General features: G+C 45.0%; 1 protein-coding gene across 3 annotated transcripts in view; it reads left to right on the forward strand.

The window, feature by feature from the left end:
- The window catches only part of fmnl2a (formin-like 2a), an 88,938-nt gene that overhangs the window by 17,678 nt on the left and 55,839 nt on the right, over window positions 1-15,421 (forward strand). For all 3 annotated transcript variants that reach the window (XM_056289098.1, XM_056289096.1, XM_056289097.1), the window contains exon 2: window positions 5,709-5,792. In XM_056289098.1, the coding sequence (XP_056145073.1) occupies window positions 5,709-5,792 (84 nt within the window). The remainder of the gene's footprint in view (window positions 1-5,708; window positions 5,793-15,421) is intronic.

Genomic DNA, 15,421 nt, shown 5'->3' on the forward strand with positions numbered 1-15,421 from the left:
ACATAGGCTGTATTAAACCTGTATGCTACTTGGCTTACTAATTAGCCCGTTAGCTGATCGCATACACTGGGAGCTTGTCTATGTTCCCTCATCCTAACCTAGCTATATCAATTCATGAGGGTACATAGGGCTGAAGGAACATAGGTCTGACCCCCACATGCATACACACATGACACACACATGCATGCATACATATACATACACACACACACACACATGCATGCATACATGCATACAACCATGCATACAGGGTGCATGGTGCATGGTTGTAGACAGAGAGTAACCTGAACCCAGCAGGCTGAGGGCCTGTCACAGTTCATTAGCACTAGGAGGACATAACAGCTGTTAGAAGCAGTTCTTTGCTTAAGTTGGAGCGTCACCAGACAGGAAGCTCAAAGCACTGTGCAGCCAGCATGCCAGCCAGCAATGCAGCCAGTCTGCAGGAAAACGGCACCTACATCAGTGACACCACCACAAACCTCATTTGTTCCCGGGCCAACAGGTCACCAATATCCAAACAGGTCAATGCAGAAAAGCCAAGAAATTAATTTCATTATCGCTTTACTCTCCTTTAAATTGAGCTCGCCACCTTGATGTCGTAAAGGAGCCTACTGTTTTGGCACTTAATGTAACGTGGCTTAATTTGTTGAGACCATTAGTGGTTTTCTGCTACTTATTGCAACCAGGTACACAGGTGTCAAGTTTTATTTAATGTGCTCAGGGTAGGAAAGGGGAACTAATACTAGCCATCTGGTTAGCAGCCAGGCTAAGTCAATAGAGCTCTCCTGTCTCCCAATTCTCTGCAGTCAGCAAAGCAGCAGCCAGCCTGACCAGGAGCATCTGCTGAATACTAATACAGTCTGCTGGCCCTGTTCATTGGGAGACTGGGAAGGCATGGCAGGCTACTATTGTGTATTAGACTTGGTATCAAGTAAAACACACATATCCTTTCTGTACCTCACTGAGTTTATTTGAAGCATCTAAAGATTGCAGAAGGTATTGAAAAGCTTTAAATTCGTGGATTCTCAAAGTGGGGTCTCAAATCTTTTTATGGGTTTATCGACGTTCCTGTGACAAAAATCAGTTTAACATGGCCTGCCTCTACTTATAAAGCAAATGGCTTTAACAAGGAAGTAAATACTTCACCGGGTTACATAATAAAGCAATCTTTTAATCGTTGCAGTTTAAATTTGAAGTTGGGAAAGTAATGTCTATTTGAAAATAGAAATACAAAAGATAAAGCAATAGGCCCAATTATTCTTTTTAATAGGGCCATCCATACTCAAGTGTCCATGGATTTGTTCTTATATTTGTGTGTGTGTGTGTGTGTGTGTGTGTGTGTGTGTGTGTGTGTGTGTGTGTGTGTGTGTGTGTGTGTGTGTGTGTGTGTGTGTGTGCATTATGCAAGCGTGCACGGATTTGTATACCTACTCTGTGGCCTTCTTGCCAGTAGCGATCAGGAAAATAGATGGCACTCAGACTCTTTTGCCCCCCTGGTACCCAGACTGTGCTGCCCTGACCTGAACCATATCGCTGATCATTGATTTTGCTTCAACACGCATTCAGATCAGTTCAGAGTGAATGAGTGTAGAGATGCCCAAAGCATGCCATGATAGCACAAACTTGGGTCCTAAGTGCTTGATGCCTTGTGTGTCAGTGGCAGCATGACCCCCCCCCCTTACCCACTCACCATCACCAAAACATAAAACCAAAAAATAAATAAATAGACATACCATCCATCCATTCATCCATTATCCAAGGCACTTATCCTAATTAGGGTCGCGGGATGCTGGAGCCTATCCCAGCAGTCATTGGGCAGCAGGCAGGGAGACACCTTGGACAGGCTGCCAGTCCATCACAGGGCCCACACACACACACACACAAACACATTCACACCTAGGGACAATTTAGCATGGCTGATTCACCTGACCTACATGTCTTTGGACTGTGGGAGGAAACCCGTGCAGACACGGGGAGAACATGCACACTCCACACAGAGGACAACCCAGGACGACCCCCCCCCCCAAGGTTGGAGGGAGTTGTTCCTTATCCGATGCGAGGGTCTAAGGACAGGATGTTGTGTTGCTGTAAAGCCCCTTGAGGCAAATTTGTAATTTGTGATATTGGGCTATACAAATAAAACTGACTTGATTTGACAACCCCAGGGCTTGAACCCAGGACCTTGTTGCTGTGAGGCGACCATGCTAACCACTGCACCACCATGCCGCCCTAAATACATATACACAAAAAAAATATATAAATATGAACCACATAAACATAAATACACAAAAAAAGACATAAATGGACATACACTATCATTAAAACCCCACGACAGGATGTGAGGATTAGACTACTTTCCCATTCGCAGACCAGGTCTGAGAATATTTCTCATCCATCCTCCTCTCGCTGTCCCTGCTTGTACTGCTGGAAAATGGAAAAATGGTGGCTCAGCGCTGTGCGCATGCTGATAGATGATCCTGTCCAATGAACGAGAGGGAAAATGAACCCCTAGCTGAGTGCTGCATAATGGCCACATTTTCCCTTTCCCTCTTCTCAAGCAGTGGAAAAACATTCTCCCACCATCATTTTGTAGTCTGCGTGTAATTGAAGACTATCCAACGTCAGAGGAGTTCCAAGCTTTTTATTTCACCAAGAAGCACTAATAAATTGCCAAAAAATCACTCTCATGTTAGCAGGCTTCCCTTTGAAATTGGCTCCTTGTTGCCAAGCGTAGGCTGTCGTTTTACAGCGGGCCGGGGCAGGGGTCAGTCAAACTAGTTGTCAGGGATTTAGAAAATTGTTTGGTCACATATGTTCAGCTGACATGCGAGCACCGTGTCCCGTGTGCTCTACATAGGTGGCACGATGAAGCACTAGTTAATTGTTTCAAGCTTCCCTAATGCACGCAGGGGTGCGGTGTTCCATACGGCACACGACTACATTGATGTTACGTGAAGCAGATGTTGATAAAGAAAACTAGGGCAAGCAGGAAAAGAAAAAGGAATTGCCTAATCCTTTTTTTTTTTGGATGATGAGGGGCTTTGTTTTTACACATGTACAATTTGAACCAACACATGGATTGCATTGGATTGTCCTGCACTTACGCACAATTCTCTGAAAATGACTGTGTCTGTAGGCCTTATCACAAAGGAATATGTTATTTTCCCTCCTCACAGAAAATTAAGAAATAAAGTTATATACTACGCTGCGAAAATCAACGTTAAAAGCACTATATTGCTGAAAAATGGTCCTTCCTCTTGTACATGACACACTCAACAGAAATTCGTACAGACATGTTCATTCTTATTTGCACCTACTCACTCACTCACTCACTCACTCACGTGATCAGTCGCTCACGAGCATCCCTTGGGATCTCGGGGCTGTTGAGCAGTGTTGGATGAGTGCGGAGTACATTTGATTCTGGTTGTTATGATGGGGTCAAGGCCTCCGCTTCAAAGCAGCGGCCCAGACAGCGGTGCAAAGATGATTTGCCTCTCTGCACCAATGGCATGCTCATCATGCCATTGGTGCATGATGACCATGCCAGTCTTTTAATGGTGCAAGAAATCAGTTCGTGCTAATTGGCAAGGCAGAAATTTAGGATTTTTCTTTTCTGTTGATATTTTTTTCTGTCGTGGATTTTTTTTTGTAAGTCTGGTAAGCTGAGGACGCCCGGTTGGCGTGGTGGTCTATTCTGTCACCTACCAACACAGGGATCGCCGGTTCGAATCTCCGTGTTACCTCCGGCTTGGTCGGGCGTCCCTACAGACACAATTGGCCGTGTCTGTGGGTGGGAAGGCGGATGTGGGTATGTGTCCTGGTCGCTGCACTAGCGCCTCCTCTGGTCAGTTGGAGCGCCTGTTTGGGGGGGGGGGGACTGGGAGGACTAGCGTGGTCCTCCCACGTGCTACGTCCCCCTGGTGAAACTCCTCACTGTCAGGTGAAAAGAAGCGGCTGGCGACTCCACATGTATCAGAGGAGACGTGGTAGTCTGCAGCCCTCCCTGGATCGGCAGAGGGGGTGCAGCAGAGATCGGGACAGACTGGAAGAGTGGGGTAATTGGACAGGTACAGTTGGGGGGAAAAGGGAGGGGGAGTTGGTAAACTGAAATTACCTGTGTAACCACCTGTTCTAAGGATTCAAATAAGTGGGTGAACTTTGCAGTAGGCTTGACCTTAAGAAGGAAAGCTGTAGATTGGATACTTCAGCTACGTTTACACGACAACGGTCTTGCTAAAAACGGAAAAGTTTTTCCTTTGCGTTTTAAAGAAGTTCCGCGTTCAGACGACATCGTTTTGAATACGATCCGCATGCACACGGATCCGCAAAAAACGACTTAAAACGCTGTAGTGTGCATGCCAGGCCAGTAGAGGGCGGTGAAACTTTGTAGTAGAGCGCCCTTCCGGTGGACCTCGGTAACATCATGCGCCTGCGCACAAACGCTTTCTTCTCAGAGCGGTGAGTAAACAGACGATGGCGAGTGTACGCTGGAAAGCAGATAATTTTGGATGGAGAATTCGGCGCATGTAAATAAGCGTTTCCGCTGTTCACAGTAGTGGTGCAGCAAGTCTACACATTGCTGGATGAGCGTTAATAAACTTAGCGGAGATAACCGCATAAACACAGCTCGCTAATCTGCCGTTGTTAAATTGTCTTCTTGCGCCTGTTTAACTGAAAACGTAATACGCATGTGCGAAATGGGGCCGTGACGTCACCGTTTTCGCAGGAAGCGGTTTTGCTGGTTTACGCGGCGACGCTGGAGTTGCGTCTTCAGAAGACGTCACTCCGGGACCCGGTTTCAAAAGTTTGTGTTTTCAGGACCCCAAACCGCCGCTGTCGTGTGAACGAACGGCCAAAACGCAACAATACTTTACCGTTTTATGTTGAAAACGTTGCCGTGGAAACGGCCCGTTAGTCGACTATTCAATTCTGGACACGAATGTGAGAAGGGATTGCCATCCGCTTGCTCCGCAACTACCATGGAGAGCCCCTGTAACCCCTCATGGAGAGCCCCTGTAACCCCTCATGGAGAGCCCCTGTAACCCCCCATGGAGAGCCCCTGTAACCCCCCATGGAGAGCCCCTGTAACCCCTCATGGAGAGCCCCTGTAACCCCCCATGGAGAGCCCCTGTAACCCCTCATGGAGAGCCCCTGTAACCCCCCATGGAGAGCCCCTGTAACCCCTCATGGAGAGCCCCTGTAACCCCTCATGGAGAGCCCCTGTAACCCCTCATGGAGAGCCCCTGTAACCCCCCATGGAGAGCCCCTGTAACCCCCCATGGAGAGCCCCTGTAACCCCTCATGGAGAGCCCCTGTAACCCCCCATGGAGAGCCCCTGTAACCCCTCATGGAGAGCCCCTGTAACCCCCCCGGGTGCTGAAAGAAAGCGGTTTGCTGGCCAGCTGTGGGAGACGGTGATGATTTTGGACAACTATCAGAATTGAATATCTCAAACTGGTTGCGTGGAGCAGGGTATTGGGCGGGGGGGGCGCTCATTCATGCTTAGTCTGGCTTGATCCTTGAAGCGGAAAAAAAAGTCAAAAGTGTGATACCCACTTATGATGGGCAGTATCCTTTGGACCCCTCCCCTTCCATCTGTTGAGCTGCATTTTTTAAATGAATGTGGGCTGTCTGAGAGCTGGAGTAATTTGAGCGATGACATTTCATCATCAACATTCAATTAACTTTGACCCTCTTCCCCCTTTCAGAACTCAATGAACCTTCCTCCAGACAAAGCTCGACTACTGCGGCAGTATGACAACGAGAAGAAGTGGGAACTCATCTGTGATCAGGTGGGCATAATTTCTATTGCTTTCTCAGAATTTTCCCTCTACCTACCTTTTATACACTGATATAGCCATTTTAGACATACTATTCATTGTATTACACGCTTATCGTACTGCTGCTGCAGAGTTGCTCCACTGCAGTGAGATTGTAGTATAGGCAGGGGAGACCTCTGCAAAGATTACCATTGTAGGCCTTAACTAAAGCACATAATGGTTCATTTAGCATGTCTTTGGGGATTATTCCACACAGCAGCCAATTAATCAAACCATGGTTGATTATACAACTGTGGTAACCGAATGGACCCCAGCATGCATAGTGTCAGTGAATTTATTAAAGCTGAAATACATGACTTTTCCTCCATAAATAAGTCATTATTGTATCCATCTGGACCTTGGTGTCGGGTAACATGCTACGAACTGGCAGCTTTGCCATGGTTGGAGACGTTCAGCAGTCTTCGTATCGTCGTTAAAATTTTTGGATCGGGTGGTGTGAACACTGGTGCATGGGCAAACATGTAGATTTTGGAAACAACTCCAACAAGAGAAAAAGATTGAAATGTGATGCTTTTGTGTTGATGCTTCTGTTGGATGGACAATCAATATAACTGTAAAAAAATGTTGCGATACAGTTTGATAAAGTTTGTAGTATATTACAGTGGGTAATGTGCCCGCTATGTAAAATGCAACTTGATTGATTGATTGAGCTTGGGTAATGTGCAATAAGTTCATTTCTCGCTGCCTCCTACATCAGTCTTTATTAGAACGCTGTTCAACTGTAATACTGGTTCCTTGTCCAACAGAATTACCACATTGTCAACCATGTTTCAAATAGCTAAAATAGCCACTTATTAGGTGCCAGGTAGCGTAGCGGGCTATTCACCGGTTCGAATCCCCGTGTTACCTCTGGCTTGGTCGGGCCTCCCTACAGACACAATTGGCTGTGTCTGTGGGTGGGAAGCCAGATGTGGGAATGTGTTTTGGTCGCTGCACTAGCGCCTCCTCTGGTCGGTCGGGGCCCCTGTTCAGGGGGGAGGGGAAACTGGGGGGAATAGCATGATCCTCCCATGCGCTACGCCCCCCTGGTGAAACTCCTCACAGTCAGGTGAAAAGAAGCAGCTGGTGACTCCACATGTATCGGAGGAGGCATGTGGTGGTCTGCAGCCCTCCCCGGATCAACAGAGGGGGGCGAGCAGCAACTGGGATGGCTCGGAAGAGTGGGGTAATTGGCCGAATACAACAAGGGAGATAAAGGGGGGGGGATTCCCCCCCCACAAAAAAGTCACTTATTAATTGAGAAAAATTGCAGATTTCACCTTTAAGCAATCTAAAGATCTGTAGGGTGAGCTTTTTGGATATTGAGCCTTGACAGCAGAGAGGGTGCCTACCTGGGTGTGTTGTGATCCCCTGCACCTGTGCTCCACTGCCCTGCCTTTATCCAGTGAGTGTCTGCTGGTTCTCGAGCGATGCCCTGGCTTTATTGGTCAAGTGGGTTAAGTGGAGCAGCAGTGAGCACACATCAGGTCGGCATTTAAAAACTTCACCATTGCTTTATGCAAGGAAAGCTGCTGCAATCTGAGTGCTGTGCGGTGCCCCTGGCCTCCATGTCAGTGTGTTTTCTGCTTCTCTGAGCAGAAGGGGGGAAAGAAAAGTAGAGAAACCACCAATCATCCACCATTCATGTATAGGCAGCCACGCTGAAGGGATTGGTGTCAACCATGCTGTTTACCAGCAGTTTGAGGGTCAACTTTCTGTTTAAAATGGAGCTTTTGTTCCTGTGAAATAGGCAAGGTAGAGAAAAGTCAACTCCTATTAATCACCAGTGAAGTGGCCTTAATATATTCACTAAGTGATTTTTAAAAAGAATATCCAGACTAAAAGGTTTAAGGTCACAGGAATGACATATTTCTGTAGCAGGGTAGATTTTCTCTATAAGCTATTTGGCCTCCTACATGTAAGCCTTGTTCAGCTTTAGAATTGTTGGCATGTAGGTGGAAAGGTTTTCAGCAATATGAAATCCTGAAAGTTGTCCAGTTGTTTACAAAGTCACAAGTAGTTTCAATTTATGACACGAGACAAGTTCATTTCTCCTACTTCTTGAACAGACAAGATCAAATCTAAAGCTGACCCCTGATGTTCTGTTGGGTTTTCTGTGCTTTCCATCAAACCATGCCCGTGATGGCACAGGCGGGCGGCCCTGTGATTGAAATGTTTTCCATGTTGTATCTACAGTGAATCTCCTTTTGTAACCATGGCAACAATTATGGCAAGGGATAGAAGTAGAGATGACAGGTACATCCCCTTTGAAAAACAGTCCCCAGGAAATACTGCCAGAGATTGAAACATTAAACATTTTTAGGGCAATTACAGGGATCTATGAAATATGGAAGATGCTCTCAATATGAAAAGGCTGTTAAAAGATAGCGTACAAAGGACGGGATATGATGAATTCATCAATGTCAAATCCTGTGGGGGGGGGGTACCCCGGGGGGGGTTCCCGCTGGAAGGCTATAGTATGACTTCCTCTCCAACAAACGAAACGGCAGCTTATCTAAGAATGTTGTTTTTTCCAAAGGCAGATTTACTGACCTACTCCCTCTCTGGGGGTCAGTAAAGTTCCTCTCACCTATTTAGTCTGCTGGAAATAGGGTAGTTGTCAGTTTGTAAAATCCAGTGAAACATCAGCAGGGCCTCTTGCTTTGAACTATCTACCTTTTGGCTTCAGCATCTTTGATGATCACAGGTAATGGATAATTTCAAGCAGCATCTTTTTCAGTCGAGAGACTTCTTTCTCATGCCAGTTCACTTCTAATAACTGGGAAAACTCCACTCCTCTCAGTACCGCTCCTCTCCTCCTCAGAAAGTTAAAGTTCATTCTCCAGGCTTAATGCCAAATTGACCCTCACCCTCCCAGCCAAGCCTTCTCTCCCCAGGCCTCTGGGCTCCTCTGCAGGTGCAGAGGAGAAAATCTACATCCCATCTCAGATGTAATCCAGATAAGCTCCCGTGGACCCATTTTATAACTGCTCCACACATTGAGCATGTAGGGACTTACCTATGTATATGCCCATAAAATGCACGTGTGTTCTATGCACAGCAATCCTACCTCATGTATTTACTGCCTTGTTTCAAGTGCACATGTTTTGTGGTTGTGCAGTGGACCACCTATATATTTCCTATTTCCTCTTTGCCAACAGCCCAATTTTATTTAGTTATTTATTTATACCAGCAAGATATGCAGACAGGGCTGTCCCATCTGCCTGCAGTAAGGTCCATGTTACTGTCATAAGAGTCAGCTCTCTTTCCTGACACCACTGTCTTCTTTCCTGTTATTGTGAGAGAGTTTCACTCTGACAGCAAGAGTTCTAACATTGCTGATCTGACCACACAGCATGGCCAGGAGCAATTAATCCATTCTTGGTGCTCTGAAACACTTAAAGATCAAGTCCAATGAAAATCATGTTTTCCAATCTCATGTTATTTGACAGAAGGCTTGTTAATGTAAAGTTATCCAAAATATTAGAACTTCTGTTGCTGTGTAAATATGACCGAAGTCCATCCATCCATCCATTTATCTGAACCGCTTCTTCTGCTCTCAGGGTCGCGGGGATGCTGGAGCCTATTCCAGCAGTCATTGGGCACACACACACACACACACACACACACACACACACAAACACACAAATTCACACCTAGGGACAATTTAGTACGGCTGATTCACCTGACCTACATGTTTTTGGACTGTGGGAGGAAACCGGAGCCGTCGGAGGAAACCCACACAAACACGGGGAGAACATGCAAACTCCACACAGAGGACGATCCGGAATGACCCACCAAGGTTGGACTACCCCGGGGCTTCTTGCTGTGAGGCGACAGCGCTAGCCACTGTGCCTGGTGTCCCTGGGTGGGCTAAAGTCCCTTGAAAAGATATCCTCCTGGTTGTCAACATAATTAAACAGTTTCAGAAAACTTTGCTTTTGATAATGAATTACTTCATTTAATACCCTGATTTGATTGGACGGGCAATTAATTATCATCAGTCCATCAGTCAGTGTGTTTACATGCAAGTTAAAAATGCAGTTTAAATCAGATTAAGGCAATACTTTGATTATTGCAACTTCCATGTAAACACCTTATTCAAACTATCTCAATCAAAGTCAGGTCTAAATCGACGCATGCATTATGCAGTTAATAGCTATATTTTTTGGCCATCATTTCAATTACTGTGCTATGTATGCATGCACCTAAATCTGACTTCTTTCGGAGAATCAGTTCTGCACTAGGGGTGCAACGATTAATCGACGTAGTCGACAAAAATTGATGACAAAATTAGTTGCCAACGAATTGAATTGTCGACAGTTCATCGGTTTCGTCATCGCGCATGTAGTTCACGCTGTGGGTGGAACTGAGCTAAACACGGTTTCACCGCAGCTGGTGACGGAAGTAGCTAAGGAGCGAGGCACCTCACTTCCTTCCCGACTCTTTGAGAGTTGCGCATGCGTTAAAGCGACCTGGAACGGAAGCGGAAGTGACAAGACGGGTAAACAAAACAGCAAAATGGCGGCGGCCGATGCACCGCCGTCGGGTCCTCACATGTCAAGTCTGGGAGCATTTCAGCCTCAACGTGGCAAAGAAAAGGATGACGTGCCAGATGTGTGAGGGAGACCTTGCTTATCATGGGGGAGCACCTCAGTAGTGCACAAGCGTGGGAAGAGGAGGCGCGCCGGACATCTGGACGATGCGGACGCGCCTCGGTAAACTAGTTAGCTTGTTAGCTAGCTAGCTATGTATAGACGGGAGTTGTCTTGGCGTTTAACATTAACATAAAGCCAACACAACTCCGTCTATACATGCATGCAGGATTCTAAGAGTTTAGAAGAGTAATTTGACCCTTTTGCGCGACAAATGTCTTTTTTAATCAAATTTATGCAGCCCGACTCTGAAGAAGAGTGAAGGTACCATGGATGACCTTATGCAAAAGAAGCAGACGTGTACGCCGCAGCAAGCGACTGCCCTCACCGAGTCAGTACTACACATGATGGTCAATCAATCAACCATCCAACCAGTCAATCAAGTTGCATTTTATATAGCGCTTTTCTAGCTGCAACAGCCACTCAAAGCACTTTACATTTCTGGTCAATGACATGAGCTGTCGTTTTATGCGATTCATTACCTGACTAGTCGATTAATTGTTTCAACAATCGATGACTAGTCGACTATCCAAATAGTCATTAGTTGCAGCACTATAATGTGCACATGCGCCAAAATCCCGCTACGCATTTGACCCGGAGTCAAAAGACAAAGGACAACATTGATGTTCAGTAAAATAAAGGAAATCAATGTCGTAAAGTTCTTGGATGGGCAAAAGGTGGAAACGGATACATTTTCTGAAAGGTTTTGAACGTAATTTTGGGAGTGGGTTTGCCTGCAACGTAAGTTCTGTTCTGTCATTCGACTAGCCGAGTCTTGTTAACTTGGATTATTGAAGAGATTACATGATTGCAAACACATGTAAATTTACTCATGCTATTCACCTTAATCAGATTAACTAGATGTAAACAAAGTCGTGTCAGGTGATCTGTCTTTGAATAGTTGCCTAGCAACATCAGTGAGCTAGCAAGCTATCAATATAAGTATTATTGTGAACTCAAGGCCACATCCCCTCAGCCTCCTGAGAATTGGCTGTATTCAGAGAGGATGACTAAAACAGTTATAACAAATCAAAGGCTACTTTAAAAGCTGAAAAAATGATACGTTAATATTTTACAATAAAAATTGTCTGACTTAATTAAAATCATTGGACTGGATCTTTAAGGCCGACGCTATACATAGAACTTTTTCACGCAACTTAGTTGAATATGAGTTGCGAGTTGCATAATGTTTGTTCAATTAAACTGTTAAACTAATGCAATCAAAACTACGTGCAACAGCCAATGAGATTAGTCAGAACGAAGTAATAAATGTAATGTTAATGAGTTATTTTGTTTACATTTGGTTATTACTGTTGCAAGTTGATGCTATTTTAATGTGTTGGCTTCTCTGCTGTTACTGTTACCAATAATAAGCTAGGTGTCATGGTTGTGTGATCTGGGTCATCGAGGCTCGCCTGTTCCCCATCCCCTGATGGTGTTTCGGTTCACCTGCGCCCCATGTGCCTGAGTAACCCTGATTGCTGCTGATTACCCCTGCTTCACTCATCTGTTCCCCTTTCTTCGATTGGCTGTTCTGTTCCTGCCCTGTCCTGTGCCCAATCTCCCTGATCGGCTCCCCTACGTATATATTCCCCCTGGTTGACCTGGCTCCTTGTCGGATCGTCTCACAGAGACACAGACGCACGTATTGATTTGGTCGCTGGATGCGCCATGTCCTGAACCCTAACCCCCTAACCCTAACCCCTAACCCTTAACCCTAACCCTTCTGTCTGTAGCATCTGTTCCCATGGTCTGTAAGTTCATTTGTCTTATTAAAACGTTGTTCTACCCCAGTCAGTTGCTGAGTCGTGCATTTGGGTCCTCCATCCCTGCCCCAGCGTGACACTAGGTTAATGGTCTATACTCTAATGTTAATTACTGTTGAGTAGTAAGAATTTGCTTGGCAAATATTCTACCAAAAACAGAGGACTCTGGGTGCCCCGGTGGCTCACCTGGTAGAGCGTGTACCACATAAGGCTGAGTCCTTACCGCAGTGGTCTGGGTTTGAATCCAGCCCGGGCCCTTTGCTGCATGTCGTCCCCTCTCTCTCCCCTGCCTTTCCTGTCTCTCTCTGCTATCCCTATCCAATAAAGGTGGAAAATGCCAAAAATGAAAAAAACAAGAGGACTAATTACTTGATTCACCTTCAAAGTATTCGCTCAAACAAAGTTCATTGTGTAAGGGCCATGTATGTAAATGTCTCCATCACAGTTTTAACGTCGGGTTTTGAAAGCCCAACAGAACAGACCGGGTCAGATTTGCGGAGTGACGTGACAATTAAACAAGGTATGCTCTGATTGGTTGTTGCGTGAACCTTGTTGCGTCAAGTATAAACAGTTTTTACTTGATGCAACTAGTGGACACGAGGCAGTCAATCAAGTAAACATGATTTACTAAATGTATTTCCTCTCTAATCAACAATTATATAACAAAACATGACAAACGTAAGCATATAAAAGAAAAAAGAAGCCGTTATATATTTCATGGCAAGAGCGCCACCATCTTGCAGTGCTATAACCTGTGACATCACAGGGTTGGTTGGCTTGGCTGGGTTGAACAGATACAACAGTATGGACAGTGAAAGAGAATGGAGAGAGTGGAAGCTGGAGATTGAGGAGCCACAGGGCAGAAGAAGTCAAAAGGGACGTTGCTATTGAATTGCTGCTGGATGTGAAGTGAGTTTTACAGGGTCAGAGCCAGGGACAGAACAGTCCACTTCCATAAACTGCCGCTGAAACGGGGCGCAGTACTGAATCCTTTCTGTACTGTCAGAATTCTTCATTCTGTCATATTCCAGAATACACCCACCGTATATTGATGATGTCACTCAAAAAATTATTGAGGATGAGCCTGGCAGAATGTTTGGATGTCCAACATCAGACTGTCTACACCACGGTGTTTTGACCGTGGTGTCCCAAACGTTGGTCACATAATGTGCTGCGCAACGTAATGTGGTGGTGATGATGATTTATTTCAAATATGTAAATAGCAGGCTATAGCATACAGATAACCCATACCCAGTTATCTGAAGTGATCAACAAATGGTGAACAGATCTCCATATGCATCAGATTATTTGTTAGATGTTGGAAAAGCAGTAGGAGGAAGTATACACTTATTTTTTCCTACCCCTTCTCACCTACTCAAGTTAATTCAGCTACTATACATTTCCGACTCAATTCCCACTGTACTGTGTAGTTCAAATACAATGCAAGTCGTGCTGCACAATACAAACTCCCCTACTGTGAACAATAAGAGAAAAACACACGAGAGAAAGAAAAGAAAAACACATGCTAATGTTACATTACATTACATTACATTCCAGTCATGTAGCCGACGCTTTTATCCAAAGAGACTGACAATAAGAGCATCATTTAACGTAGGAAATCAGAACTACTAGTCATCAGAGGTCATAAGTGCATCTAAGAGCAAAACCAGTGCTAATGAGTGTAATGTCATGTAGCAAGAATAAACAGATCTCAGTGCTACGTACAACCCAAATATCCACTAGGTGTCATAGAAAGAAAAATGAAAAAATGTAATAAATGTTTAGAGATAAATAAAACTAAGTTAACTCAACTCTTCATCATCACTATATGTCTTGATAATCAGTCCTTTGTACTTCTTCTGGAACTGTGTAATGTTTGTACTGTGTTTTGAGTTCCATGCTCAGGCTGTTCCCCACAGATTGAAATACCCATGCTCTTCACAGTTGTACCAACACATCATTTCTTGAAGTTTAATTTCCCTCTCAGATTATATTCCCCTTCTCTGTCTGAGAATATTTTTGTATATTACTCCGTAGTAGATTGTTTCTCGCTTTGAACATTATTTGTGCGGAGTTAAATTCTACTAAATCCCTCAAGTTCAAGGCACTTGACTTTAAAAAACAGCTTGTTGGTGTGTTCACGATATCCTACATTATTAACTATCCTTATGGCTCTTTTTTGTAGTATACATAATGTTGTGGGTTGGTTTTGTAGGTAAACAAACTATGCAAAAAAGTGTTCATACGGCATCATGCTGTCATGTCAGACCTCTCAGACATGTCCTGCATCACGCGTGCTCATTCCTCAGAAGTATGGAACCTAGTCAGCTGTGTGAACCAGCGAACAACTAGCGTCAGGTACCGTCATTGTAGGCTCACAGCTGTTAGCATCAGCTAGCTAATGCTAGGGTTTAGCTAGTGCTGGGAGAGTGACATAAACAAAAACGGTCGGTCAGAATGTAAACAAACCGCACACGGAAACATAGTTTGCACTGTATTCCATCATATTCCTGTCTCTGGCCAACACCATGTCGCGTGTATTTGTTTTATTTACTGCATAAGGTTAATGTTATGGGTTCATTCGCCGGCGGTTACAGCCACCTTGCTTTACCTGCAATTGACAGGACACTCCTGTGTTTAAGCTCGGGCATCTTTCAGTGGAAGCATTGCCACCTCCAACACGTACACCTCCTGGCATAGCATGCTGAATGTGCGCACCATGTTGATGCGTAACCACACAATACGTGGTCCAGACCAGCCTCCTGATGGGGAGTGATTGACGCGCCTCATTTTCGATGAGAGGTGAGTGGACAGATAGGGAGGCGCGGGCTGTCAGGCGGAGTGACAAGTGGGCGCAATCCCGGGAAACTGTCGAGGTCATGCTCATTTCAACGCAGCGTGCAGTGTCGCCCCACAAAATACACGAGAGACCGATCCTTGCCATGTGTGAGTTAGTTATGTTATTTAGTTATAGACTCTTTCCTTCAATATTTCTAGAATGTCTTTATACATGCTCAATAATCCAGGTAAGGAAATCGAATCAGTTCATCTGAACACAACGTTTATTGAGAGAAACGTTTCATCACTCATCTAAGTGACCTCTTCAGTCTCAAGTGAATGCAGGTATCGGACGTACCACATTTCACCGACCACATTGGACAACCACATCAAGGTCACCAGG

Source organism: Lampris incognitus, chromosome 11, assembly GCF_029633865.1.
Source record: "Lampris incognitus isolate fLamInc1 chromosome 11, fLamInc1.hap2, whole genome shotgun sequence".
Classification (NCBI taxonomy): Eukaryota; Metazoa; Chordata; class Actinopteri; order Lampriformes; family Lampridae; genus Lampris; species Lampris incognitus.